Below are 26,634 nucleotides of genomic sequence, written 5' to 3' on the forward strand. Positions count from 1 at the left end.
TTTGTTGTTCTTCCTATCAATTAATTATGCATCTATCTGGGCATGAATAGCAGCAATCGCACAATAATATGCATTGAATAATGAATAGCATGAATAATAATAATAATAATATAATCAGATAAATTGCAGGTATATGTTTGTCTGTAGCTGCTGTTATTCACACGTTGATCCATTTTCTGGAACTGTTATGGTGAACTAAAGGAAAATTTGGTCAGAGTTTTTGAATGCAGAATTTTGAATTTTGGCCAGGGTACCAGCACACAATGGCATACTTTTTTTGTTGTTGTTTTTTTTCATTTACCCTTGGCTCTTTCGCATACACCTGCAAATCAGTTGGCTTATGATGCCGTCTGAAAACATGGTGTACTCATCGATGCTTTGTACTTTTTGCAATGACAGTTCATGATCAGGTTGGTCAGCAAATCCAGGTGAGCCAGCTTGTCGACAAGTACGCTACCCCAGTGCCACCTGTCATCCAGATTAAGGTGCTTTCTTTGAAGTAGTTTCTTTTTTTAATTTCGATACTTTTTTTGTGATGATTGTGTTTGCAGGAGGGAGAGAACATTTTTTACTTGGCAATCGATAACATAGACACAGACAGGGAATTGCTTATCGGCTACCTGGATAATGAGGAGGAAGAAGAGCCTGGACAAGATGAGGCAAGCGGTTGGCAAGAAGAGTGTGACCAGAAGCAGGAACATTCTTCAAAACCAAGTAAAAACTTTTTGGAAGATTGGGATTGGCTGTGGGAATGGTTGTTGCAGTAGTATAGAGGCACAAGCCATTAAAAGCTTGAGGATCTGGGGGATGATTATGGTTGTGATGGTCAATGTTGGACTGCAATGTATAAAAATGTATTGGGGGAGGAGGAGACTTTTCTAGGCTTTTATGTATTGTAGATGCATAGGTGAGGTATAAAAGCTCGTACACAGCTGTTCGGAAAGGTTCCGCATTCTATGGCTATCCACTGAATCACAACAAGCAAATGATGGATAATGACCGCTTGATTTTGATAAACATCTGCTCACTCAGTGATAAAACATTTTCCACTATGAAGCAATGATACAACAGTTTGCATGGTACCCAAGACAAGACAAGATATAGATTTATTTTTGTTCCTATAAATGTGAATAACTTGGCTTTATCTTTCTAATGTCAATGCTTTTTGTGCTGGCTTCATTATCCATCCACTCTCTTCTTCTCCTCTCCTTTTTAACCACCCTTATTTTTCTTTCCCTCATTGCAAACTTTTCTACCAAAGGTCACTGTCATACCAAAAAATAATTGGATACCCTTTGCAAGAATTGAAATACATGTCTGATTTGCACAGCTCACATGATCATAAACAAGCATAGTACAGTAAACTCATGAATATCGCAGTTTTGACCGATCGCAGCAACCTCTTTATGTTGTGATTTTGTTATCGTGGGGTTTAATTTCGACCAATCACGGTTTTTGAGCTGAGCTGTGATGGCTATCTCACATCACGAGGCGAGGCTTTTGAGCATCGCACCGTTAATAATGGAATGGTGCTGAAGTGTAAAATGATGTACAAAAGTGATTATTTTATTTTTATTTATTTGCTGGTTTAAAGAGCTGCAGAAGATCTATAAAATAAACAGCAGATTACAAAGGAAACCGATTTAAGAGATTTATTGGGGAGAAATGGTGGGGCATAGGGCAAGTTTAATTGCTTCCCAATGTTTAATCTGCTTCAGCACAGCAGGAGACTTCATTGTAAATCCTATATGTATATATACATATATATCTGTATATTATTGGGATTCGCTAGATATCCGTTATTGTCGGGTTTTCTGTGTGTGTGTGTGTGTGTGTGTGTGTGTTTGTTTGTTTGTTTGTTTGTTTGTTTGTTTGCGCGCGCGCAACGCGAGGCTCCACAGCACAAACCACCAAATTGATTTCGATGAAACTTGGCGAACGGTGCCATATGGGCTGGGAGTGTGCACGTTTGAGTTTTGTTGCTAAGCAACCACCCGTTGCTATGCAGCGGCCGAAAAACCCCGTTTTAAGAACCCAAACGGTAACTGACGTAGCGCGGCTTCTATGATAGGTAGAGCGACCGGACCAACTCCTGCCTATTCCTTGCATCCCCATCTAGTTATCGTGACAGCATAACGTTCCTCCATCTCTCATAGTTTCCAAATGTCAGCCCTCCGAATGCGAAAAGGTGGTGAACCAGGGAATATGTTAAGTGACCTTGACCTCGGAAACTGTCGACGGCGAAACGTTCAAATTCGGTGTATGGATAGAGTTTAATAACTGCTACAAAATTGAACCGCAGCATTTTTCCAGATTTGATCACCAAGGGTGTCGGGGCTGAAATACGCAAAATTCGAAAAAATACTTTTTCTAGACCTACGTTCACTATTTTCAATACTTGTCCTGCAGTTTTGAATGTGGAGAAATGAGACTTCGGAATGAAACACTTCGAGATATTTAGAAAATTTTACTCTAGCCGATTTTTGATTTAGGTTTTATTTTTCAAATGGTAGTCCTGTGAGGAGTGCCAGTTGGCAAAATACGCAATAGGAAAAATCCTGCCAGGCAGAGGAACAATTGTATGTGAACCAATACGTCTTGGCAATGAATCTTCGTCGGTGGATCGGTCAGAATGAAAAGCATCGTATCCAGCGCTTCGATCCTAGCGGATCCCTTGGCGCCTACCGGCTTGTTACATCTTTATTATCCCGCACACTCAAAGCGAAAAACGGAGATAAGCAATTGGTTTATGTCAATCTCTGTCTGTCTGTCTCATTTTATGATTGAGGAACAAGTTCTTTAAATTTAACGTTATATTTTTGAACATGAATAGGAATACGATTGCTCAGAATTCATCCTGATCGCACATGCGCAGAGAAGAGTGAGTTGTTATTATTATTATTATTATTATTATTATTATTTTAATCTGTGTGGCTTCCTGGCAGTCAAACAAAACAAAAAAAATCATTCCAAACAGGAAACTTATTGTTTTCAGGACGTCATAAAGGACATAAACAACAGGCACGTAGAACTAAAGCCAATGTGTTGGAGAAATTGATGTAATAAGACGCTGCGAACAATTGTGGGAAAACCGTAATTGATTTATTTATACAAATTTTATAATCTTTATTTCATTTTATTTGAATTTCTGTATATGCTTGAAGACTGTAGAGCACAAATTGCCTGCCATAATACTTCGAAAAAACCTCCAGTTTTGCAGTATTTGAAGGATCAATAAGGTGGTGTATAAAGGATGGTGTTTGGGACAGCTTCTACAACTTCAATACCACCAAACTTTTGGATTTTTTTTTTTAAACGATCGTTAAAATAATTACTTTATTAATATTGAAGTAACATTGTATGGGGTATATTGTGTTCTTTGAACTCTTTAATTACCTCCACCACTGAATGTGGACGGAGGAACCGGGCGTAGTGGCGTGCGCCTGTAATCCGGCTACTCGGCGGCTTGGGTTGGAGGATCGCTTTAGGACGGGAGCTCTGCGCTGGGCCGCGCTATGAGAGGGTGTAGGGCAGCCCGGAATCATGGCGAATCCCAATCCTTATCCCTTTGTCGTAAGAGGCGACCAGGGTTGCGTCAGGAAGGGCATCTGGCGTAAAACCTGTGCCAAATCAGTATGCGGATCATAACGGATGATCCGCTGTGGCGACCCCTAAACGGGAGCAGCCGAAAGAAGACGATGACTGAATGTGGACGGAGGTTATGTTTTCACCCCTGTCTGTCTGCCTGTCTGCTTGTCTGTTTCTTTGTGTGTGAGCAGGACATCTCAAAAAGTGAATTGACAGATTTGGACGAAATTTGGTGGACAGGTTTCTTAAGAAATACGAAATTAAGAAAGAAATATGGATACGAGAAATTCTTAAGTGATTCTTCACCATTGATAGATGGGGCCAAAAGCGATATTTAGCACAGTATTTCAAAATGTGGATGAGTTGTGACAAAACTAGGTGGATGAGTTGGTTAGGTAACAAGACCGAGCAGATTAGATTTTCTTTTTTTATCTTTTCTGCCTGGTGTAGGTAGGCGCTCTACCAAGTGCCGTTCCAGTCTGCTAATGTTCTTGTAATTGATGTAAAAGTAGGACACTGATTCCTACGAATGTCCTTGTCCTGCATGGAATTAATATACAAGCTTCAATAAGAGCCTTTTGCCACAGAAGACCAGGAGAACATAAGCGTTTCTTTAATCGGTATGGTCACTATCTGGAGTTGCACAACGTCTGGGTGCTGCAATGATTGTACATCCTGTGGCTTCAAATTATTAAAACAGGTTTTTGTTGCTGTGATTTTGAGTATATGTTGTTCATGTGTCTGTGGGATGTGTTGGAACACCAATAAGTGCCTCATCAATTCCCACAACATCGGATAAAAAATATCGTGGTGCACCATATGTGAATAATGGCAGAGAATCTCACCTCCAACATGTCAAAAATTGGAAGCAGATTTTGTGGTGCTTGTACAGATTATGATTTAGGCACCGGCAGGCCCAACAAGGTATTTAAAGTGGTTGTGAATGAGATTTATGCATTCTCAATAAAATCGTGTGTCCCAGAATTTTTGGTTGGTGACACCTTTTGATAGGTTATGTCGATGACCTTTTTCGTTGATCTAGCCCAAATCATTTATAGCTGATGTTACTGTCAATATCATCTGTGAGAGTTTGCATTATTTTTTTTTTTGCATTGACAAGTCCCTGACCCTGAGGTCATCGGGATGTCCAATAAGGGTCGTGTATGTCACATTCTTGTGCTGGGACCTGTGTATTGCAGCTGATGATGAACCAATATGTCCACACTGTGATAGCAGCTTCCCAAGTGTAGCAGTACTAACCTCTCACCTACGCACGCTACACCAGCAACGGCCAGTGGAATGCGAGTTCTGCTGCCAAACCTGTGGGAAGAGCTTTCCTGTGCGGCAGGCATTGCAGAGACAGTGAGTTGAAGTCCTGACTTGAATAACATTTGCATCGTGTCTTTTGAATTTACTGCTGCATCACCTTGGTTTATAAATATTTGCAAAGTCTTGTTAATATTTTTTAATGTTTTGTTAAAATGGGAATCTTTTATTTGGTTTGATTGTTTGCACTTTCTTAAATATTTAAGAATACTCATTCCTTATATTGAGCCATGTTGCAGCGAGCAGTATTGAGATGTACCAAGAGGCCATATTCATATTAAATGGTGTCATGATCTTGGAGTCTTAATTTCCACCACTGATGTGAAGTCTCATCAACTCAGTATCGTTGCTAACTACTGTTGCAAGGGTACGCCAAGAACCAGGCACTCCAAGAACCAGGTCAGGTCAGGTCAGGTACGGGAGCATGTGCCAGAACAGCGCGTCGCTGCGTCCACTTTCCGCCGGTACTGCAGGGTCCTCCGTCTGGCTTTCCCCCAGGCAGATTCCAGGCCCATTCCCATCTCTTTGAGATGCTGGTCAACCTGCTGCAACCACGAGGCACGTGGTCAGCCTATTGGCCTCCTCCACTCACGAGACTCCCTCGCTGAGAGAATCTGGTGAGCAGGATCAGCGTCAGGAAAACGATCCACATGTCCACACAGCCGCAACTGATGCTCACGGACCATGCAGGTAACAAATGTCATCCGAGTCTCTCTCAGCAACCGCTCGTTCGACACAAAATCTGACCAGCGATAGCCAAGTATTCTTCGAAGAGACCTGGTACCAAAGGAATCAAGTCTCCATCTCAGATCCCTGGTCAGAGTCCGTCTCGCATCCATAGAGCAAGACTGGAAGCACCAAGGACCTGAAGACTCGGACTTTCGTCCTCCCGCAGAGGTACCGGCAGCGCCACACCCCATGATCCAGTGAATCCATGACTCCCCAGGCCTGACCCAGATGTCTATTGACCTCTGACTCACAGACAGCAGAGACATGAATATCACTGCCAAGGTAAGTGAATCTCTTCACGACCTCAACATTCTCATCACAAACAGACACAGACAGGACAGCAGCATCCAAGATGTCATTGAAAGCCTGGATCTTAGTTTTGACCCAAGAAACCCGTAATCCCAGCGGCTCCGACTCCTCATTCAGCACCTCGAGGGCCCCCAAAGGATATCTAAAGTCTCCGCAAAGATGACTATATCATCTGCGAAATCAAGGTCCGAGATCTTGACATTCCCAAACGATGCACCGCAGCTTGATCTTTCCGACATCCTCCCTAAAATCCAGTCCATACAAGTGCTGAAAAGTGTGGGGGCCAGTACACACCCCTGACAAACTCCAGTAACAACTGGAAATAAGTCAGAGTTGGTACCACCACACTTCACAGCACTCCCAGTTCCAGAGTAGGGTTCAGACATCAGATCGATCAGTTTTGGTGACACCCCACGAAGACCAAGAATCCTCCAGAGGGCATCCCGATTCACTGAATCGAATGCTTTACAGAGATCAACATAGGCTGCAAGCAGCCCCGGCCGAAACTCTCGTCTGCGTTCGGTGAGGACACGAAGAGCAAGGATACGGTCAATCGTTGACCTCTTTGGTGTAAAGCCTGACTGCTCTGGGTGCTGGTGCTCAAGCAGATGACTTGTCAGGCCAGGCCAGGTCAAATCTGTGACCTGCTACAGGTACCATGTAAGCCTGTACTAACCTGTTCCATGGTCAGGTTGTCGGCGACTAAACCGTCTCCCCCACCAGGTTTTCTGGTGAGGAGGGTGTTTGGATATGGACACCCAGCAGGATTAAAAACAAAACCTGTCAAAGGGCGGAGGAGCTCCTTGTGAGCCAACGGCCATCCATATCTAGTGCCCAACTGTGTCTGCGGACGTCCTCCTGCAGGTGGGTTACTTTTTTTATTAGGAGGTTGGTGGCAGGATTTGCACTCCGGCCACCATAAAACCCTTCATTCTGCAAAACACAGAAACGCAAAAACATCTGAAAACCCACTCCGTGGGAGTACCTCCTGTGCAGCTTCCCTTCGCAGGGCAGCTCACCGGATGACGCGATTGGGGCAAAGCCTTCGGGACCCCCAATCTTTGATGAAAGGAGGGAAACCACGGGGTAACCTCCCTGGGTCAGATTGCGGGAGAGTGTGTCGGAGTGGTGCTGAGGTGTCGTCCACCAGACGGCGGTCTCCTTGGGTTAACCTAAGGCGGTCCCTTCGGGTGGGTGCCTGGAATGTCCTACCCTAAGAGAGGATGATCTCCTGTCTCTGTTATCATCTGAGCTCAAGCATTTGGACATCGGTATTGCAGCTCTCTCAGGTTCGGAGACCGGATTGCGGCGAGATAATGGTGGGTGGTTACACCTACTATTGGTCTGGTCACTCTGATGGTTACCATACCCAAGGAGTTGCTGTAGCTGTGTCCAATAAGCTGACCCCAATGATAATTTAGGTAACACCGGTCAACGAGCGTATTATGAGACTAAGGATTCGTCACTCCTTAGGTGTCATTTCCCTGGTCTCTGTTTATGCTCCGACTGAGGCGAGTGATCTCACCGTGAAGGATGCATTCTACACCACGCTCGAGTCTGTGGTTGATCAGTGCCCCAGACGAGATGCACTTCTAGTCTTGGGGGATTTCAATGCATAGACTGGAACTGATAGGGATGGTTATGAGACGTGTGTTGGTCCCCATGGGTCTGGAACTGTGAACCTGAATAACACTAAGTTCCTTGACTTTGCAAGAAGTCATGTACTTAGGGTGGCTGGTTCATGGTTTCAGCGCCCACAAGCTCATCGCTGGACTTGGTATTCCAATGCTGGCGGTGTGGCAAAGGAGATTGACCATGTCCTGCTTGATGGTCGCTGGAGGATGATCCAGAACTGCAGGGTCTACGGGAGTGCTCAGTTCCTCAATACTGACCACAGGCTTGTTGTAGCAACTCTAAAGCTGCACCTTAAATACTTGAGAATGGTACCATCCCAGCCTAGGCTGGATGTTGGCAAGCTCAAGGATGAGAGAGTAGCTGAGGAGTTTGCAAACAGGCTGAGTGGACATTTGGGTTGTCTGGGTGCTTTGGGGGGTCCTGAAGAGTTATGGATTACCTTCAAGACCACCGTCCTTGATGTTGCCGGTGGATGTCTTGGAACTCCCCACAGGGCAAAGAAGAATTTTGTCTCTCAAGGGACACTGGATACCATTGACCAGAGTCACAGGGCCAGGCTGAATGGCAGAACTGAGCTGTTCAGGGAGCTGAAGCGTAAAACTGTACGTGCACTAAGGGTGGACAAGGAGGCCTATGTGCGAGGAATCTGTGAGGGGGTAGAGCATCACCTGTGGACAGGTGATTCTCGTCCCGCTTGCAGGGGAATTCGCGCATTGCGTTCATCCAAGCCCATCCCTCGGAGCACTGCAGTTAGAGCAGAGAGTGGTAGGCTTTTAACAGAGGAGTCTGAAGTGAAGGCTTGCTGGGCTGGTTACTTTGAGCGGTTGTACCAGGCTGATCCACCAGCTGTCGAGTTGGACGTCAATGGTGTTACAATCCCTGTTGCTGACCCTCCAATCAACTGTGGTCCATCTTTGCTTGTGGAAACACGGGCTGCGGTGAACCGGTTGAACCAGGGTAAAGCTCCAGGGATCTGTGGCATCCATGCTGAACTTCTCAAGGCTGGTGGAAATGCTGCACTCGTGTCATTGCATGCAGTTTTGTGCTCTGCCTGGAACACAGGCATCATCCCAACTGACTGGAAGAGGGGCCTTGTTGTCCCTCTCTGGAAAGGGAAGGGTGATCGCCAAGACTGCAACAACTACCGAGGGGTGACGCTGCTCTCAGTGCCGGGCAAGGTCAGCAGGATTTCTCACCAGCTCTGACCGTCAGGAGCTGTCAGATGGTGTCACCAACCGTCAGCAGGATCTCTCACCAGCTCTAACCGTCAGGAGCTGTCACCAACCATCAGGAGCTGTCAGGAGCTGTCACCAACAGTCAGCAGGATCTCTCACCAGCTCTAACCATCAGGAGCTGTCACCAACTGTCAGTAGCTGTCACCAAGAGTCAGCAGGTTCTCTCACCAACTCTAACAGGGCAGTCCTGCCGCCTTTTATATGCGACTAGTGTGGGCGGAGCCTCAAACACGACTTCAGCCAAATCCAGCTTGCCTATTGGTGCATCACTGCACAAGACCTCCATCCTCGTGGTCATTCTCTCCTGACCATCGACCGAGATGCAACTCCCAATTAACACAGGCCTGGCTCATGATGCCATGTTCGGAGCATTGGACGAACGCCAGAAAGCAGCCATTTGCCGGAACAACCGAGCGGGCACATGAAGTGCCCACAGAAAGTCAATGGGCAATTGTCACCTCTTTGTTCAGCCCAAAATGAAGAAGAGCCAATTAGCGTCCATTGAGCTTCTGAACGGGGTGTCGGTTGCCAATGGAAAAAGTGGGTGTCAAACGTCTGAAAGAAGGTGGGTGTCGAACGTCAATGGGAAAAGGTGGGTCCTGAGGTAAATGATCCAAGACCACAGTCTTGTTTGGCCGTCAGAACGAACTGTTGGGGAAAAGCCTGTGGTGTGATTAATGACTCAAATGTCCTGTAAGTCCGATGTGAAAATGAAAACCAAAATAAAATGTGTAAATAAATCATGTATTTCCAAGCCAATGTGTCTTGATGGAAAGGGAATGGCATGAGTATCCGTTGGACTAACGGCTGTCTTACCGCGTCCATGAACGGTGAATATCGCTCATGCAGAAATGAAAACTGATGTAAAATCATACGTCGTGAACGTGTCATAAAGAGGAAAAGGTTATCCCATAAGAATGAAAGGCAATCTCTTCTCTCCCCTTCTCCAACGCATCAAAGAGTTAGAATCCCACCAGACAAGGGGATGGGTCTTTTCTGAACATGCATTGATGGAAATTACTGTCTGGGGACCTGGATTGTTGTGTACATGACTCGGATCCGATTCTGAAATCTATCGGCATCCAACAAATCTGAAATCCACAACAATATGTATCTTTACTTGCTATAGTCAGGCAGCTCAAACCAAAAAAAGGGTTTTTACTTGCTACCATCTTGCATAATTAAATGTTAATGTGATTTAGTGGTTAAAAATGCTTTAAAATCCTAAATTATACAAATGACAGCTTCCTCGATGTCAAATTTCATGGTCCCTAGCAAATCATTTAATAGTAAGGATGGTAAGGTGTCACCAAAATGACCCACAAAATTTGGTGCTTTTGTCCAGATTGTCCCCATTTTTGGTTAAGCTGCCATACTCGTAGTAATATTCCCAGTGATGGTTTTTAAGATCTCTGTCAAGTTCTTCTTTCATTTTTTTCAAGATCTCTGTCATTTTTTTTTTTTTGTCATTCTGTCATTTGTCATTCATTTTTTTCAAGATCTCTGTCAGGTCCTCCTCATTCCCGTTACTCCAGTTATCACTGATACAATATCAGCACTCTTCAGCTTCCAGGATCTTTTCACTTCATTCTTGAAGTATTAGGATTTTGTGATTTTCTTGATACTTACATTGTTTAGGCCAAAATTGCTGGGAACTGACACCTCATTTAGCAATGCCTTTTTGTATCGAAGTACTGTTGCGAATCTGGAAGCCATGAGCACACAACAGCCAGGTCCTATAGATCAGTTATATCAGTAAGTACGTGTTTCTAGTTAGGGTCTCGTCCCTAGTCTAATAGGGATTAAATGTTCTTGCGCTGTGGAGTTATTTTGATAGTCAGGGTTTCCTTTTACATCACTTACAACAACAACTCTCTGCTTTCGGCATTGTCCACTCTCTTTGCTCGCTGGCGAGCATGCGTGTGGGCAGAGTCCAACATGGGCATGGCGTCCCTCTTTGGCCAATCAGCAAGGAGCGGGCGTCTCACCCGCCCCGTCCCCCACTCAAGACCATCGCCATTACGCACATGGCCGGAGGGAGGAGGTAGGCGGAGCTACAAACGCCTCCGATCGGGACAACACCCAGAAGGGTGGGAGTTGCCCCGCCTACCGTGGGCCTGTCCAATGGAAGACGGCCAGAGAATCACGCGATGGATTCGACCAATGAAGAGGTGAGTGGCCAGGAGAAGAAGCGGCTCCCTCCAAGAGAGTGGTTGTCGGGACGAGCGCAGAGAGTGGTTGTCGGGACGAGCGCAGAGAGTGGTTGTCGGGACGAGCGCAGAGAGTGGTTGTCGGGACGAGCGCAGAGAGTGGTTGTCGGGACGAGCGCAGAGAGTGGTTGTCGGGACGAGCGCAGAGAGTGGTTGTCGGGACGAGCGCAGAGAGTGGTTGTCGGGACGAGCGCAGAGAGTGGTTGTCGGGACGAGCGCAGAGAGTGGTTGTCGGGACGAGCGCAGAGAGTGGTTGTCGGGACGAGCGCGGAGAGTGGTTGTCGGGACGAGCGCGGAGAGTGGTTGTCGGGACGAGCGCGGAGAGTGGTTGTCGGGACGAGCGCGGAGAGTGGTTGTCGGGACGAGCGCGGAGAGATTGCTTCCCGTGTGTCTCGAAACGTGTCTGCCTGGGTTTGTGGCGGACTGCATCCCGCACTTCAGAGGTGTCTCGTCTGGCGCATTACAGCGAGTGGTCGACCATTTTCATCAAGGGAGATCACCTCGTCTCACCTCCTCTGGGTTCGGCTGCCCTGGTCCGTGCTTTTGGTGACTGGAGCTCCAGGAAGGGGTGGACGGCCAGCCGTCCTGACTCCCAGCCGAACTATCCTCCTCGGCTGGAGAGCCGAATAAAGTCCCGGCGGGTCCATTTTCTTTTTGGGTGTGCGTGTCTGTGTGCGGGCCTGTCTTGTCTAAATAGAATTGTTAAGTTCTTTCTTTTGCTCATTGTACATTACATTTCTTATTCGGATAACTCTGCTCTTTGTGTGTTCCCCCTCCCTGATTATTGTTATAAATAAATATCCCCTATTGTTGAATGTTCCAGCTCGTTTCTGTGTTTCTTTCATTGGCTTAGCACGCTGTGTATTGAGAGATAGCGAGGGTAAATTGTTCATTTGGTCCGGCACGGCTCTGGTAACTCCGCTCGGTTACGCCGGATCTGAGCCATTACCTGTGACTTGGATCGGACAGAGTCGGCCAAGGGTGTAGTTCCCCGGTAGTTAGACTGCGTGGGTATTTAGGTATATTGAAATTGGCAATTGACCCTACCCCACGTGGTCGACCTATTGGCGATCTTCGGTCCGATAAGGGACCCGTGACATTTCGAATTTATCTGAAAGGTACGACTTAAATTCCGGGTGTTCAGTGGAGCCGACTCTACTGCTCCCCCTAGCGGTCGTGCTCACCACTGAGACCCGTCACCACAACAGTACTACATCCGGTCGCAATGCTTTGTTTTCTATGTTCACGCTCAATGGGATCATCAGGTTGTACGTGAGCATTATTTCCTTGTTTTCAATTATCACTTTTGGTTCATGTTTCCATGAGTTTTCTGGAACTGGGATATTAAGACTTTTGCAGATGTGCCAGTCGATTACTCGATATACTTTGTTATGCCTTTGTGTATACAGCTGTTCTGACATCAGTTTTATACATCCCGATAGGAGGTGACTTGTACTTTCTGTTTCTCCCTTGCAAACTCTACCCCTGTCCGATTGACTCAGTCCTGCTACCTTCTTAAAGCCATTGGTGTAGTGTTCTTGGTCTTGAGCATTTCCTCTGATTTGTTCTCCATCCCAGTTGAGCTGACCTCTTCTTCGCCATTTGAATGAGCCTGTCGTCTTTATCAATGCCCAATCTGTCCAACTTTTTTTTTAATACCTTCCTGCTCTTTTGTCATTCTCCCAGTTGTCAGTGTACAATTGTTGATATTGTTACGGTTGTGGAAATTCAGAGAACACCATTCAGGCTTCCCAGAGATCAGTTATGTTGATAAGTGTGTGTTCAGATTAGATTTCCCCACCGATGTCTTCTTCTTCTTCTTCTCTCGGCTGCTCCCGTTCGGGGTCGCCACAGCGGATCATCCGTATGATCCGCATAGTGTTTTGGCACATGTTTTACGCCAGATGCCATTACTGACGCAACCCTGGTCGCCTCTTACAACACAGGGATATGGTACACCTATTTTAACCGGGGTATACACCGGCCCAGTACACTGGTACTCATTTCGCCGACCTCGGAAGGATGACAGGCTGAGTCAACCCCCTGGTATATTAATTCAGTGGCCCAACGGGGCTTGAATTCAGGACCTTTTGGATCCCAAGCCGCTGCCCTAACCACTGCACCAACACCAGGCTTAATTTCCCCACCGATGTCTAAAGGGAATTATTCGTGTAACCAGGCTGTGATCTTTGAGTCTGCCATTATTCTTTTGCTATCTTTATTTTTGGAACAACCACTACTTCAATAACCACAACTGTCTTTCAACAACCACACCATCCCCACCACAGCGCTAACCACACTGCAACAACAACATCTCAACAACTCCCGCCCCGATATCCATCAGAACGAGTAAACAGAAATGACGGTTGGAAAACAACAACTGAGCCCAGCCGAGCTCTGTTGGAATTTTCCCTCAGAAGGGTGAAAAGAATGAATGTCCGTAATCGGGCCAAAAGAGCCAGCCAAAAGAGCGGGCCAAAAGTAGCCGAGCCGAACCCCCCTGGAATGTCCCCCCCCCCCCCGCGCGCTGCGAAGGGAGGGGCGAAGCGCCGGGGCGATTAAAGGCCGGGCTGAAACGCCAATAAGTCAGTCTGGGTTCGCCGTGAAGTCTGGGAGCGGAGTCGAGCTGAAATCATCTGCAGTCTGGAAGTTGCAGTCTGGGAGTTGCAGTCTGGGAGTTGCAGTCTAGGAGTGCAGCGGAGTCTGTCAACGAGTGGAAAGAGAGTCCCTCTGCTTGGTCTCTCTCTCTTTGGTCGATGGAGGCGCCGGTGGAGCCGGATCGCCGTTGAAGGCACGGGTGGTGTCCAGCGGAGTGCGGGCAGGGCCACTGAGGGTCGCCGAACCAGGGCCCGGCGAGTCACCACGAGGGTGACAGGTAACCAGCACGGCCTCTCGGAGCTCTTGCGGTCTCCACAGCTCCGTGAACTATTAAAGACCCACGAGGTTCAGTTCTGCCCTTCCCTTTCCTGGGGTTTCTTTGAATGAATGTTGTGGCACCATGTCCGTCAAGTAGTGAACTGTTAAGTGATTTTGTACATAATAATAGAATGGTTGTAGTTCTTTGTCTTGCTCGTTCCTGCATTTCTTTATTCGTGCATGATTGCGTACGTGTTTGATTGCATACGTCTGTAACAAATAAATGTCCTTGTTTGAATGTTCACCTGTTCGTCACGTCCTTTCCCTCAATTGAGCTGCCGTATTGCATTCGGGATATTAGCAGGCTTTTTAATAGCCGATGAAGTAATCGGATCCGGTGGGGCTTGGCGATAAACAACCGCTCGGCAAATCGCAAACGGCGCGAGCTGCGTACAACGGCTCGTATCCGTACAGGTCCCGTGGAGGTGTAAATCCCCGGCATTTCTGTCTACGCGCATACTTAGGTAAATCGACAATTCGGCAATCGGACCCTGTCGCGCGTGGACAGAATAGTTGGCTGATTTACGGTGTGATTGAAAACACACCCGTAGCTGGATTTCGGCATTGATCCGAAAGCTGCGACAAGGTTTGCCCGTCCGGTGGGCACGCGGCTGCGATTTAGTTAAAAGCGGTCGCTCGCACGGCGGCGCGGCGGGAAAACTATAACAATATTTTGTTTTATATTTTTCTTTTGTCTTTTTTGCAGTCATTGGGGCTGTATTTGTTGCTTTTTCGGTTTCATGCATGGCATCTTCCATTCGCACCCGTCTTTGGAAATGTTTTGCTCGATGAGTGAGGGATTCTTTGGTTTGTTGTATTCATGTTTGCACACACCATCACCAAAGTTGCTCCTCTGAAATCAGCAGATGGTTAGATACTTACCAACAGGAGCAAGTCGAGGGCTCGTTGGGTGGAACATTACTTTGAATTGTATTCCCATTTTGTATTTGAATTGTATTCTCAAAAAGTTGTGGACAGATTCAGACGAAACTTGATGGACATGTTGGGTGTGTGACAAGGACGAATTGTTTAGATTTTGGTGACTATCCGAATCCGGATCCGGATACTAGAATTAAAAAAAAATGATTCTTCACCAGTGAGAGATGGGTCCAAAAACGATATATAGCATATCTCACTGATTTTGACGAAACTTGTTGACAAGTTGGGTGTGCTTACAGGGACTAGTTGATTCAATTTGGTTAATTTCCAGATGCAGATCTGGCCTATCAGTGGCATACAAAACATAAACTGTTCAGCCTGGTGGAGGTATGCATTCTACCAAGTGCCATTCGAGTTTATGTAATGCAGTGATGTTGGCTGATTTCAAAGCAGATGAAAGATGTTCTTGGGCAAATGGTAGGATGAAATGGGCAGAAAGAGAGGATGTGAAAGAGCAGCAGAGCAGGCCTTTCAGGACGTGTGAGCTGATGCCGTCCAACCCAATTTCAGAATTACAGTCGTGGGTTCTCAGAAACTTCTCCACCTTCTCAGTTGTAAAAGACCAGGAGCAGTTGGATACGATTGGTTATAGTGGTGACACAAGATTTGGAAGCAAACACAGAATTCATGAATGGAGTCCTGCTGTGGTGCCGTTTTGAAGAGAGTGAAGGGATGGAGGGGGAGCATACACTCAGAAAAAAAATGAGTTCGTAAATATTATTATTATTATTATTATTTTTTGTCATCGCTCAATTTTGGCAATGCAGAATCTTGGACTGCTTGGCCTTCCAAGATGTTCCTGTATCACAATGGTGTACCTGCACTGAAGCTGGGCACCTGATATTTGATGAGTGTCCTTGACCTACCTTTTTTGGGGATTGTGACCTAACGAACAAAATACACCTTTTTGATCATAACTTGAATAATTTTCCTTTGATTTTCATGATATTGACTTTTTTGGATAGATTGTACATGGGGACACTTTTTTAATTTACACTTTATCCCTAAATGTTGAATGGCAAGGTCACATGGTGGTCTGAACAAAATATGCCATCATTGGATCATGGGCCAAGGGTAAGTTGCGGGTGATCACCAAGTTGGGGGAGGCAGACCCTTGGAGATCACTTTTTGATCACAGATATCGAGTCTGATTTGACTTTAAAGGCATGTATTGCGATAATGTGTTGTGATACATATATCGTGACGAGGGTGTATTGTTACAAAACTACTAATTACCCTCGACAAAGGAGAGGGTCTTGCATTTGGGTCCGTTTGTTTGTGTTTGTTTGTTTGTCCGCACAGAACTTTCATGTTTTTCTCCACAACCACTTGTCGCATTGAGACGAAAATTTCACCATTGGTGCGGCTACTCATGTGGAATGTTTTAATGGTAATTATGACGTCATATGTCGCGTAGTGTGGCGCCATATTGGAAAAACAGAAAAACTTTGGACCTCTGTATCTCTGAAACCGCACCAAGGAAAAAAAATGTGAAACTTGGCAAATAGCAAGTACTCCTCATGGGGAATGAGTTTTTTTATGTCATAGGTGCCCTCGTTATGACGTCATAATTGCATATGTAGACCACTACATCCAATCAGTATGAAAATGTTTGAGGGTCATCTAGGGATAATATGGTCCACAGAAAAAAAATCCCATTACGTCATCAGTCATGTGATTTGGCAGCCATATCGTTTAAAAAAAAAAAAAAATTCTTCACAAATCTTCTTCTCTGAAGTGGCTGAACAGATCGGGGCGAAACTTTACACGTGTGACCACCTGTCCATGAGGAACAAAAGTTTTACACATATGATATCATAGGTCACATGGTTGGCAGCCATATTACCCTAAAACCTATATATAAAAAAAATACACCACTCAAAAGAAGTCCTGGTGAGGAGCTGCAATCTCTGATTACTCTTTTTTCTTTTTATTGTTGCTTTTCTTTTGAACATTTTCTTTTGACAAATATATCCAAAGAGTTATTTGGATTTATTGTGTTGTTAAAAAATTATATATTTCTATTTTCTTGTTTGCAGCTTGGACCAGCACTGTGATGTGTGTCGAAAGGGTGTACATTTTGTGTGCAAGGCCGAACGCTGTGGAAAACGTTTCAAGAACAAGGACGCCTTGAAAAAGCACAAGCAAAACATCCATGCAGGTATGGCGTAATATATACAATACGAGCTGGAAGCCCATGGTAAAAATACCATGATCGAGAAATATAAATAAAAGTAAGCCCAGCTTTTATTTATAGAAAATCGAGTTGTCGACTTCCACTCACCGAGAAAGGTTGACGACTTTGTCCAGTCTGAGCGGTGTCCCATAAGCTGTTAAGCTTGAGTGCGGGTGAATACAGTCACAAGTTCATTAAGAAGCAAGAAATGGCCCATCACCAGTGGACCAATTCGACGTCATGTCCGCAAAATATGATTCACTTGATGATGCAGGTGTCATAAATGTCCAGTGCCCGTGGGAATAATCTGCTCCCCAAAAGGGGTATGATGATGGAAGTCCTGCAGTTGAAAGGAATGAAAACCCACTGAAGATAGCGAGCCGCGACATGGTACGAAGCTCCGTTAGTCCAGAGAGGAAATGTGTCGCTGAAGATAGGGCTGCGAATGCAGTTTAACTCCAGTGAAACTCAAGTCCGTGAATTATTTCCACAATGGTGTAAATAGTGAACTGCCAGGCAAGGAAAGGACGTCTCCCGTCCGTTAAAACTGTCCTCCACACTCGTCCCCCCGAGGGGGAGGTCCAGGAGCCCGATTGTAGTGTGGGGCAGAATTATTGGTTCGAAACCAGATAAGAAACCATGCCGACACGACTGCCATTGGTTGGACAAGTAAATGGAACAAGGGCCATGATGTAAAAAAAAAACGAACAAATAATTATCATCGATGAAAAGTACACTACATATTCTTGTGCTGCTTGAAATGAGACAGTATTGTAATTTTCCCATAGGTTTGGATTAATTTGAAGCAACCTTTACCGATGTGATGTGATGTGATGTTTTTTTGTGGAGTTCTACTGGAGTGTTCTGATGTGGAATGTGAAACACCCAAATGATCGTCATGACTTACTGAGTTGATTAAGCTAATTATCAACAAAAAAAATCGGGAAGAATTCCCATGTTTTAAACGCACGCCATGTTAAGGTATATAACGCAGCTTAATACGTCCTTCAACCATAGTATGGAATTCTAATTGCAAAATAAATAACAAAAACAATGATAGCAATGTAATAAAGCAAATATTAATTGATACCAATAATATTTATAACAATAAAAACAACAAGAAGACGACGTCCTGCAGAGCACAATACTTGCAAAATCCATTAAACAAATTTGACTTCAACAATAATTGGTGGTTGAATTCAATGACCAAATATGCAACTCTTCTTCAAACTTCAGGTGAATCGGATGAAAATTGACAATTTTAGAAATTCGGCAAACGTCCTCAAATATAATTGGTGATTGAATTCAGTGACCTCAAATGCAAATCCTCTTCAAATGTCAATTCAATGGGATGAAAATTGAGGATTTTAAAAAGACCATATTGGTGTCATACTGTATGTGTACTCATAGTGAGATCAGGTATTGTTGGGTGGTTTGTCCAGCACGCGGGTCGGCATCCTGCGGCCTGTGGCTCATTCAGGACGTACGTGCAGCTCCCGACCCTGATCAATCGAACCCCTTTTTTGTCATTATCGATTTTTAGAAAAACTGGGTGATGTGAAAGGATACAATAAAACTTGAGAACTTTGGCAATGATAAACAGGACAAGTCTGAAGACGACAATGGTTCACGAGCGGTATTTGATGATGTAGATTGTTTCAGAAGTCAAGGATGAGACAAGGTGATAATGTTTGACCAAGTTATAAAAATGATCAACATGATGTGGTACGAGTGACAGGTTATTAGCTGCAAAATGTCGAAAACCCGGTTTCGTTCAACAACTTTAAAAATTTGACCTTTGCATAACCTTTAAAGGTAACAAAACAATGTTGAGGACATTAAAATAAGGAAACAGGATACGTGCTATAGCTTATTGGAGTTAGTTCGTCGAAGAAGGTTGAAAACCCGGTTCGATTCCCACAACTTTGAAAATTTGACCTTTGCGAACTTTAAAGGTCAAAGGTCAAGGATTATGACCTTTGGTGCAACACTTCCTCCGGAACATTCCAGGAACAATATAACGTCATATACCTTGGTCGAGGCTCGTATGAGAGCTAACACACAACTCACAGCAAGGAGGCATGAGACAAGAGGGGCGGGAGTGGGAGGGACAAAACAGTGGGGAACAGACACATTAGGTGAACTGTGGAAGGGAGAGGGATGGGGATGGGACGGGGAACATGGCGAAGAGAAGATGGACATTACAGGGACTTTCAGGAAGGAAAGCAGGGGAATTGAAGGAAGTGAGCTTGGGTGGATTATCGGGGGTAGAAAAGATCGAGGATTTGGATGGGGGAAGATAAGAGGTGGTGGTGAACAGCTGTTTTGAAAGCCTGGAGGGAAGAATGGGAAAGAATAGAGTGAGGAAGTTTATTCCAAAGGCGGGAAAAAAGAGGAATGAAAGAGTGAAGATGAGCAGTGATTCGTGATTTTGGTAGTTTTACCAGAAGGGGGTTGTTGGCGGACCTTGAGCGCCCTGTGGAAATGTGGTGGGGACAAATCGCAGAGAGAGCAGGGGGGGCAAGGCTGGAGAGGAATCGGTAGAAGACAGAAAGACCACCGACCAACCTGCGATGATTGAGTGAGAGGCCCAAAGACTCAGCTTCATTGCGGGAGATGCCGATGATCCTAAATGCCCTGGTTTTGACAGCGTGAAGCCGAGAAAGGTGGGAGGCAGGAGCACCAGCCCAGAGGGGAGAGCAGTACTCCATCAGGCTAAGGACAAAAGCTTTGTAAGTGGTCAGGAGCTCAAGAGGGCCGAGGAAGGACTTTGCACGTCATATAGGCTATATGGCATTTCGTACTCCTCAGATTACACTGAACAACAAATTTCAAAAAAAATTTTTTTACTGGAGATGTGTAAAGTGATTAAGACTAATTTGGGTACGCTGATTTCAAAAATCATAACCGTTTTGCTGTATCACGTCAGGATTTTCAGGAACAGAAATATTCCCATTGCCAAGAAGTCAGGATTTCAATGAAATTTACATATGTCTTTAACATGTCTATTTCGTACAATTGTTGTTAACTTGTGTTATATTTCTTTCTTTCAGATAAAGATGAGTAGGCGTTCCTGTACCAATCATCCTGACAATTTCTGTTATGTCTGTGGTCGGTATACCAAAAAAGATCAACAGCGAAGTATATCTACAGCAGTGAAAATGAAGGCCGCCTACTTTCACTACTTCGGGTGTAAGGTGGGGGACCAAGAACAGAGCTGGGCACCACACATCTGCTGCACAAGCTGTCACACAACCTTGACTCGGTGGTTGGTGGGCAAGCGCGCGAGCATGCCATTTGCGGTGCCCATGATATGGCGTGAGCCGCAGAATCATCATGATGATTGTTATTTCTGCTGCACAAGCATCGCCGGCTTCAACAAGAAGAATATAGGTCACATCAAGTACGCTGACTGCGTCTCTGCTCGTAAACCTGTGCCTCATGATGACGAGAACCCCGTTCCAACACCTCCAGCTGATCAGAACATAGCTGTAAGCAGTGGTGAAGAGGATGGTGATGATGAACCTTTTGAACCCGACACTCAAGAATCACACCTTCTGAACCAGGGAGACTTAAATGATCTTGTAAGAGATCTCTCGCTGTCAAAGGCGAAGGCAGAGCTGCTTGGATCAAGGCTGCAGCAGTGGAATCTACTTGAACCTAACACCAAGATATCCTTGTTCAGAGCACGTCACAGAGACATGGCTGAGTTCTTTGAGATGGAAGACACGATGACATTCTGCAGTGACATCAACGGTCTGTTGAAAGAACTTGGGTGTGATCACGATCCTGCAGACTGGCGCCTCTTCATCGACTCGGGGAAGAACAGCTTGAAGGCTGTTTTGCTCCACAATGGCAACGAGTAACCATCAGTCCCACTGGCTCACGCGTTCGGCATGACAGAGACCTATGAGACTATGCGGCAGCTGCTTGATTCCATCAAGTACAATGACTTCAACTGGCACATCTGCGGAGACTTGAAAGTGGTGGCGCTGTTGTTAGGGCTGCAGTCAGGCTACACGAAATACATGTGCTTCCTTTGTCTCTGGGATAGCAGAGACGACAAGAATCACTGGACGAAGAAAGATTGGGAAGAGCGAAAAGAGCATGTACCTGGTCGACACAATGTGAAGCATGTTGCCCTTGTCGACCCAGCCAAGGTTTTCCTTCCACCACTCCACATAAAGCACGGCTTGATGAAAAGTTTTGTACGGGCAATGGATCTGAATGGGCGTGGGTTTTTATACCTCAAGGAAAAGTTTGGCAACACCTTGTCGGAGGCCAAGATCAAGGCTGGTGTCTTTGTTGGACCGCAAATCCGACAGATTATGAAGGACGAAACTTTTCCGACAACTCTAAACCCCAAAGAGCTGGCAGCGTGGAGGAGCTTCAAAGCTGTGACGGACAACTTCTTGGGGAACGAGTGTGCGGACAACTATGAAGAAATAGTGCAGCAGCTGCTGGAGTCCTTCAGGAAACTTGGCTCCAGGATGTCCCTGAAAATCCATTTCCTACACCAGCACCTGAACTTCTTCCCTGACAACTTGGGAGCAGTCTCGGACGAGCACGGCGAGCGATTCCACCAAGAGATTTCACTCATGGAGACGCGTTACCAAGGGCGGCACAACCCGAACATGATGGGCGATTTCTGCTGGTTCCTGCATCGTGAAACTGACACAGAGCAGCACAAACGCAAAGCCAAATGCCTAAAGCATTTTTAATTACATTCTAGTGGAGTTTTTCTGTAATTTCTATAATTTTGAAGCATTCATGATGAAATAAATGAATAAATGAATTTTTGTAAATTTCATTGAAATCCTGACTTCTAGGCAATGGGAATATTTCTGTTACTGAAAATCCTGACGTGATACAGCAAAACGGTTATGATTTTTGAAATCAGCGTACCCAAATTAGTCTAAATCACTTTACACATCTCCAGTAAAAAATTTTTGTTGTTCAGTGTTATCCATACTTTGATGAAATAAGCGTAAAAACAAACTTGAAGGGGGGCGCCACGGGCAAGGTGTTCGAGATAGAGCAAAATGGTTTCAAGACTTTAGGTGGGGAATGACCTCAAGATTATGCATAAAAAATATTGTCATCCTAGCTCTCAAAGTTTGGGCGGTCGTATGATTTTTATGTCAAAATTCGAAATTTTCTAAGTTTGTGACCTTGTGACCTTGTGACCTTGTGACCTTGTGACCTTGACCTTGGGACAAAAATGAAAAATCGAGCTCTGTGGGGCTATGCAGATGCCATTGGGCTAACCAAATACCAAAACCCCTGCCAGATTCGACAAACCCCCTAGGACAAGATGCAAATTGAAATCGGCTACCCCTAAAAACACGTTTTTTGGACGTGGCTCCGCCCATAATGGGCTCACCACGCCCATTCTCAGGAAAACACAACTAGATCATGATATAAACCTCCCACCAAAATTTTATCAGGATCGGATCAAAACCCACGGAGCTATGCTCAGGACAGACAGACAGACAGACAGACAGATAGACAGACATACAGACAGACACACAACAATAACGAATATAGTGGTCACTTATTTTTTTCGTGAAAATATTTTTTCGTGAACTAAAAATACATCAGATTACCACCAAATTCTGCGAGCATGACTTACACATTGTGTTCTGTGTATAGTCTGCTGTGCAGTTATTTTGGCCATCTTGTCGGCAGTAGTGCAGCCTCAACCTTCAACCTCAGTTTAGAATCTGAACCCCCCCCCTTCGAAAAGCTAGTGACGCCCTATATTCAAGAGAGCGTATGTGTGTGACATTATCACATTTGTGATCTGCCATATTGCAGTACAGGGAAACAAAGCAAAATAACATGTGGATTAAAATTCCTCTTCCCTATGAAGGCCAACCCATGGGGTTTATCTGTGCTCTTAGCTTTTCAAATGCTGAACGTCAAGCAAGGAAGCAGCACGTACCTTTCTAAGTCCTTGGTATGACTCGGCTGGAGTTTGAACCGCCAACCTGCCAGACTCGGAGTGGATGTTCCAACCATTACACAACTGAGTATTACTATATATTATTTTGTGTGCTTCTTCCGAGTCCTTTAGGGTTCCTGCTGTCATTGAATAATACATGCTACTGTTGGAACTGCCTCATTAAGCTCGAGGTTCCACTCCTTCTTCCTCAATCCTGGGAAAATGGGTTTATAAAACTGGCATCATTGCTTTTAAAGGAACTTGATTCTTTGCTCCAAGTAAATTGATTATTATCTTTCCAATGGTACATGTTTGATTATTTTATGACCACAGAAACCTTGAGAATTGCTCTCCAGAATTTTACATTTTTTGTTTTTTAGTCCAGTATATTAATGAAATTTTCCCACTTTTTATTCTTCTGGATATCTGTCAGGTTAGTGATACTCACTGTATTCTTTAGATATTAGTGTGTGTGACTGTTTTCTGTCTGCCAGAGTTTAAATGTTTCTCTATTTTAGTTAGTTTCTATTTTGAATCGGTTTATCTTTTTTGGGGGGGTAAAATTGGGATTGACGTATTTTGTATGTCCACGTGGGATATTAAAGCTTGCTTTTCCTATCGTGGTGCTGAAGTGACCTACTGGTGTATCGATGAAACTGAGGGGTTGTAAGTGAAATGTCAAGTGATCTTGTCATATATGTGAATGAGAGCCACATGTGTTTTTTGTAGTTACCTCTGCCACTGAAGGTGAAGGAGGTTATGTTTTCACCCCTTTCTGCCTGTTTGTTTGTCTGTCTGTGTGCAGGATATCTCAAAAAGTTGTGGACGGGTTGGGTGTGTGACAAGAACGAACTGATTAGATTTTGGTGAAGATCCGGATCCGGATCCGGCGACTAGAATTTTTAAAGTGATTCTTCAACATTGACAGATAGAGCTAAAAATGATCTAAAGCACGATGTCTCAAAAAGTTGTGGACGGATTCGGACAAAACTTGGTGGACACGCTTGGTTGTGCAACAAGGAAGAATTGATTAAATTTTAGTGAAGATCCGAATCCGGATCTGGATCCAATAATTTTTAAATTGATTCCTCACCATTGAGAGATAAGGCTTAGAAGCTAAACCAATATATAGCAGCATATCTCAAAAAGTTGCAGCGGGATTTGGATGAAACTTATTGGACATGTTGGGTGTACGACACGGAAGAATTGTTTTCAATTTTGGTGTAGATCCGGATCCAATAATTTTTTTCAGTGATTCTTCACCATTGAGAGATAGTGCTAAACTCATGTATGGCACAATATCTCAAAAAGTTGTGGACGGATTTGGATGAAATTTGGTGGACAGGTTGGTGTGTTACAACGAAGAGATTATTCGATTTTAGTGTAGATCCGAATCTGGATCAGGATACTATAATTATTTAATTTTTATCGTGATTCTTCACCATTAAGAGATCGAGCCAAAACTATATAGTACTGCACAGCACGATATTTCAAAAATGTATTGGGCCTGATATGTTCTCGTGGATCAGGCATTGTGTGGCGGAAATGTGCGCTCTACCGAGTTTGTGAATGTTTTTTGAAGAGTTTGTGGAGGTTTATTGGCAAGTTTGAGTAAGATGATGATGGGGAGGTGGTTGGGAGGAAGGTCTTCAATTATATTCCATGACATGGTGGTGGTTGATAGAGGAGTGTGCATCGTGTCAAGTCAGGGGAAGTGGGGTTGTCATTTGATCAGAGGGGGAGTCTGGTATCGAGAGTTGTGATTGTTTAAGATGACCATTATTTCATCTAAATATTCCAAATTGAAGGATACTCTCAAATCAATTTTTGGGGAAGATTGCCAGGAAGGATCTTTGGCATTGAAGTTGCCAGCTTGTATGAGTTGGAGTATGTTTTGCAGGTTTTTGACAAAGAGGTTAAATGCTGGTGGATAAGAGCTTGGAGGTGACACGCAGATTTTTGATTACGCTGCGAAGAGTTTTGCCGATTTTAATTTGGATAAGAGAGTTCAGTCGTATTGTCATTTTGCGTCAACTGCTTCACGTTATTGGTTGTGTCAGTAACTGGATGTTATGGTGTATGAGAGCAGAGTCCACCACCCCACAATTATCGGGTCTATCTTGTGTAAGTATAGTGTAGTTTGGGAATCCATGCGTGAAAGTTTAAGTCGCAGTAAGTTTGGATTATTGGATGAGTGCCAAGTCGATATTATTTGTCTTTAAGAAGTTTTGTAATTCTGTGGCTTTATTTTGATGCCATTTGTTGAACTGTAAGATTTAAATTTGGAGTTTACCGTGGTTGGGGGTAATGGGTGTGTGTGTGTGTGTGTGTGTGTGTGTGTGTGTGTGTGTGTGTGTGTGTGTGTGTGTGTGTGTTTTGCTGGTGGAAATGGGGATTGGGTTGAGGTTCTTGAGTTTGCAACCACATGTCCATTGTGTGTTGTATAAACAGTGGGAAGTGAGTGTGGTGCATTTTGATGCAGCCAATTCTGGTATAGCTGTTGACTTTCAGTGAGTAATGTCTTCTGGTGATGGGTATGTTGCATGCTGAGCATATGTATATGTGTTATCCAGGATTGAGTTCTATAACCCCAGCAAGGCAAAGGAGAGTCTGGTGGGCCAGAGTATCTGCAGTTATCCTTTGTGAACACAATGAATAAAGTTCTCTGGGAGCATGGCTTTTGTGCCATCGCCTGGCCCCACAAATCTCTTGGGATATTGAGGGAAGTTGAGGATTGTTTGTCTCCTATCGGAGCTCCAGTTCTTTGGATTTTACAGGGACCATCTTCTCGTGAAGAATGGTGCTCCCACTTGTACACAATCCTCCAAGAGTACCAGGCCCAATTGAAGGCTTTTGATTACACAGTAAACCCTCAAATATTGTGGGTTAGAATATTGCGGGTTTCGACCAATCACGGACAACCTATTGTATTCCGATTTAGTTATTGCGGGATTTAATTTCGGCCAATCGTGGTTTTTGACCTGAGATGAGTCATCGTTTGAATCTGTGTGTACGATTACCTCCCATTACGAGCCTTTTGTTGTTTCTCTTTCACCGTTTTTAATGAACCCAAATGTAAAACTATGGATAAAATTAGTTGAAGGTTCTAACATTGTGCAAAAAAAAAAAAATCGATTTGTTTGATAGGTTGGCAAGAGATGAAAGTGCGGAATCTGTGGGACGCCATGACGGGATCAATGAATTGATTGTGTGGAGTTTCCGAGAAAGCGAGTCAAATATCCGTGCAAGTGTTGCCACCAGCATTCCGCAAAGCAAAAAAAGTGTCATTCCAGTCCCGTGGATCAGATTTTAAAGGATGGAAAAAGCGCTTAATGTTTGGATCGAGGCCCAACTGGAGAAAAAATAAAGTACCTTTGAGTGGACCAGTGATACGGGAGAAATCATTGCAGATTTACAAACGTTTCAACGAGGCACCCAGAATTGAAGGCTCCAGTTCAACCACAGCTACCCACAAGTTCCATGCCAGCAAGTTCTGGTTTGAGAAAGTCAAAATAAGATTCGGCCTCCATCATGTAAAATGAGTCATGGAAGCAGCATCGGCAGACCATTATCCCGCGAAAAACTACCCCCGGCAGCTCATGGAACGAATCAAGGTGAAGGGATTAT

At 44.6% G+C, this 26,634-nt stretch overlaps 1 protein-coding gene across 2 annotated transcripts in view; it reads left to right on the forward strand.

Moving 5' to 3' along the window:
* Positions 1-26,634, forward strand: part of PRDM5 (PR/SET domain 5) — a 139,694-nt gene that overhangs the window by 28,128 nt on the left and 84,932 nt on the right. For both annotated transcript variants that reach the window (XM_085898453.1, XM_085898452.1), the window contains exons 4-6: positions 552-714; positions 4,788-4,950; positions 16,927-17,048. In XM_085898453.1, the coding sequence (XP_085754579.1) occupies positions 552-714; positions 4,788-4,950; positions 16,927-17,048 (448 nt within the window). The remainder of the gene's footprint in view (positions 1-551; positions 715-4,787; positions 4,951-16,926; positions 17,049-26,634) is intronic.

Source organism: Eptatretus burgeri, chromosome 10 (assembly GCF_056783735.1).
Source record: "Eptatretus burgeri isolate ZD-2024b chromosome 10, Ebu_testis_v1, whole genome shotgun sequence".
NCBI classification, from domain to species: Eukaryota; Metazoa; Chordata; class Myxini; order Myxiniformes; family Myxinidae; genus Eptatretus; species Eptatretus burgeri.